Source organism: Penaeus japonicus, unplaced genomic scaffold (genome assembly GCF_977035675.1).
Source record: "Penaeus japonicus unplaced genomic scaffold, GWHDUDI00000001_assembly GWHDUDI00000033, whole genome shotgun sequence".
NCBI lineage: Eukaryota > Metazoa > Arthropoda > Malacostraca > Decapoda > Penaeidae > Penaeus > Penaeus japonicus.
Window position 1 is genome coordinate 478676 of NW_028234435.1, and position 2500 is coordinate 481175.

The following is a 2500-nucleotide window of genomic DNA, read 5'->3' on the forward strand; positions in this document are numbered from 1 at the left end:
ATCATCCTTATAACCTTGCTGATTATCATTATTACTCATATTGCAACAAACTTCAATATAATCAGTTCAACAGTTTTATCATCATTATTACCGAAATCAGTATTTTTTACATAAATTTAGTTCATTGTCATCATCACTTATATTTTATTTTATTTAATTAAACTTTCCAATGTCAAAGAATTCTCCCTCTCTCTCACTCACTCACTCTCTCGATAATTCGATTCTCTCTATATATTTCTTCAGTTTTTTTTTATCTCTTCATCTTCATCTCCCTCCAGAAGGCCGCCGTATAAAAGGCGGTATTTGTTGCGAAATAGTTTTAATTAAGCCCGTGCGATGCTTCATTGACACGTAGAATTATCATTTTTCAAAATCTTTTTTTTTATATATGTATTCACCTAAAGTTCTATTTAGCAATAATTGCTAGCCGATAGGATTACATTTAATATGGCGAAAGTTTTATTATAAAGGAAAAAAAAAAATGTGGTGTAGTGAAATGTGGCGGAACGAGCCGTAGATTTCATTCACAACAATCAAGGCGCTTCCTTTGAGAGGTGATAGGATGTATTGAACTTGGCGTAAACACCTATTATTTGACAAGCGCATCAGATGTGTTTGTGCGTGCGTGCGTGTGTGTGTGTGTGTGTGTGTGTGTGTGTGTGTGTGTGTGTGTGTGTGTGTGCACGTTTGACTGCGTTTGTGCTTGTGTTTTTGTTGATCATTCACAATATCCCACGGTTATGTCAACTGTAATTACAAGAACGATTAAAAAGCAAGAAAGAAAACCCCCTTAAAATTCTTATTTCATCTTTGACATTTTTTAAATATATTTTATTGAATCTGACGTCTCTCTCCTCTCCCTACCCCCACAGGCAGAGAACTTACTGCTGGATGTCAACATGAACATGAAAATCGCCGACTGGGGCTTCAGCAACTACTACTCGCCCGCGGACACTCTGAACACCTGGTGTGGGTCGCCGCCTTACGCCGCGCCGGAGGTGTTCGAGGGCAAGAAATACATCGGCCCGGAGATCGACATCTGGGTAAGTGTGTTTGTGTGTTTGTGTTTGTTTGTGTTTGTTTGTGTTTCCATATTTGCTTGTGATCACCAGAACTCATCTGCTGTTCCCCAGAAGCACATTATCCTGTCCGCCCCTGCTGTTCCAAATTATCCTGCTCAAAAGGCTATTCCTCTCCTTAATGCTGCACTTTCCTTCGTTTAAAAAAAGGTTTTAATGTTGAAAACTCATGATTCCCGCTGTCTTTGGTGCATTATGTAACTGCGGTTAATGCAACCACTCGCTACGCTGAGAGATTGGTAAATTCTATCATCTAAGTTAACTCATCCCACCATTTTCTCTTCATTAATTATCTCTTGTGGTGATGTTATCTCTCTGTACATCGCCAATCACCAGCCACACCTCTATGATTTATTTAACATATGTCTGTACAATCCCTTTGGAAATATTTATGTTATCTTGCTCAAGAGTACGTCAACCTCCTCTTTTAACTTATCTTAAGGTAACGTTTTCTCGTTTAACAGGAATGTTATATTCCAACTTTTTAACACCATTTAGAGATTGTCATCTTCCTGTATTTTTCCTGTTTATTTCCCTAAACACAACTCCCTCAACAGAGAGTTTCTCCTTTTGAACAGCCTTTCTATAGATATTATATCCACCTTTGACTGCTCCTACATAGGATGCTATTCATCCTTCTGAGAGTCATCCTCTTCCCTTCCCTCGCTTTATAACTTGACCCCGCTCCCCCTTTGAACACTTCTTTCTAACCAGTTACCCCCCCCCCCCACTTTATTTCGGTCCCCATCACCCCCAACGTATAACGTGCCCCCCCCCCCCTCCCGGCCTACCCAGTGTTCACGGACTGCCCTCTCTCGCAGAGCCTGGGCGTGGTGCTCTACGTGCTGGTGTGCGGCGCCCTGCCCTTCGACGGTGCGACTCTGCCTGCCCTTAGAGACCGAGTCCTCTCCGGCAGGTTCAGGATACCGTACTTCATGTCGTCGGGTGAGTGACTTTGTTAGGCCCGTTTTATAGTCCTTTTGTTTTTCTACGACTTGCTTCTTTGATTTGCCTTTTTTGGTGTATATGTATTTTTTTCTTCCCTTATTTCTTTTCTTTTTTATTTCTTTTTTGTTGTATGTATGTTTCTCCCCTCTTATGTTAGTTTGTTTTTCTTCCCTTTCTTCGTCTTTTTCATTTTTCTTCTCCGATATATATTCGCTGATCTTCACTCCTCTCCCTTCTTATTGTTCTTCACCTTTTCGTCCTTGTTTTGGACTGTCTTGTCTCAGGTCACCGCAATCTCCCACACTGGCTTGTTTACCTTTGTCATCTCGCGTAAACATTTTGTGTATACAGAGGCGATGGTCACATTTGGAAGGGACAGGCAATATGTATGCGAGTTCCTGTTTGTTTACTCACACTCAGATATACGTGCATTATGTACTATGTCTCTCTCTCTCTCTTTCTCTTTCTCACTC

At 40.9% G+C, this 2500-nt stretch overlaps 1 protein-coding gene across 2 annotated transcripts in view; it reads left to right on the plus strand.

The window, feature by feature from the left end:
• LOC122258482 (serine/threonine-protein kinase SIK2) overlaps positions 1–2500 on the plus strand; it is an 82584-nt gene that overhangs the window by 66743 nt on the left and 13341 nt on the right. For both annotated transcript variants that reach the window (XM_043024465.2, XM_043024466.2), the window contains 2 exons: positions 873–1043; positions 1901–2024. In XM_043024465.2, coding sequence (XP_042880399.2) covers positions 873–1043; positions 1901–2024 — 295 coding nt within the window. The remainder of the gene's footprint in view (positions 1–872; positions 1044–1900; positions 2025–2500) is intronic.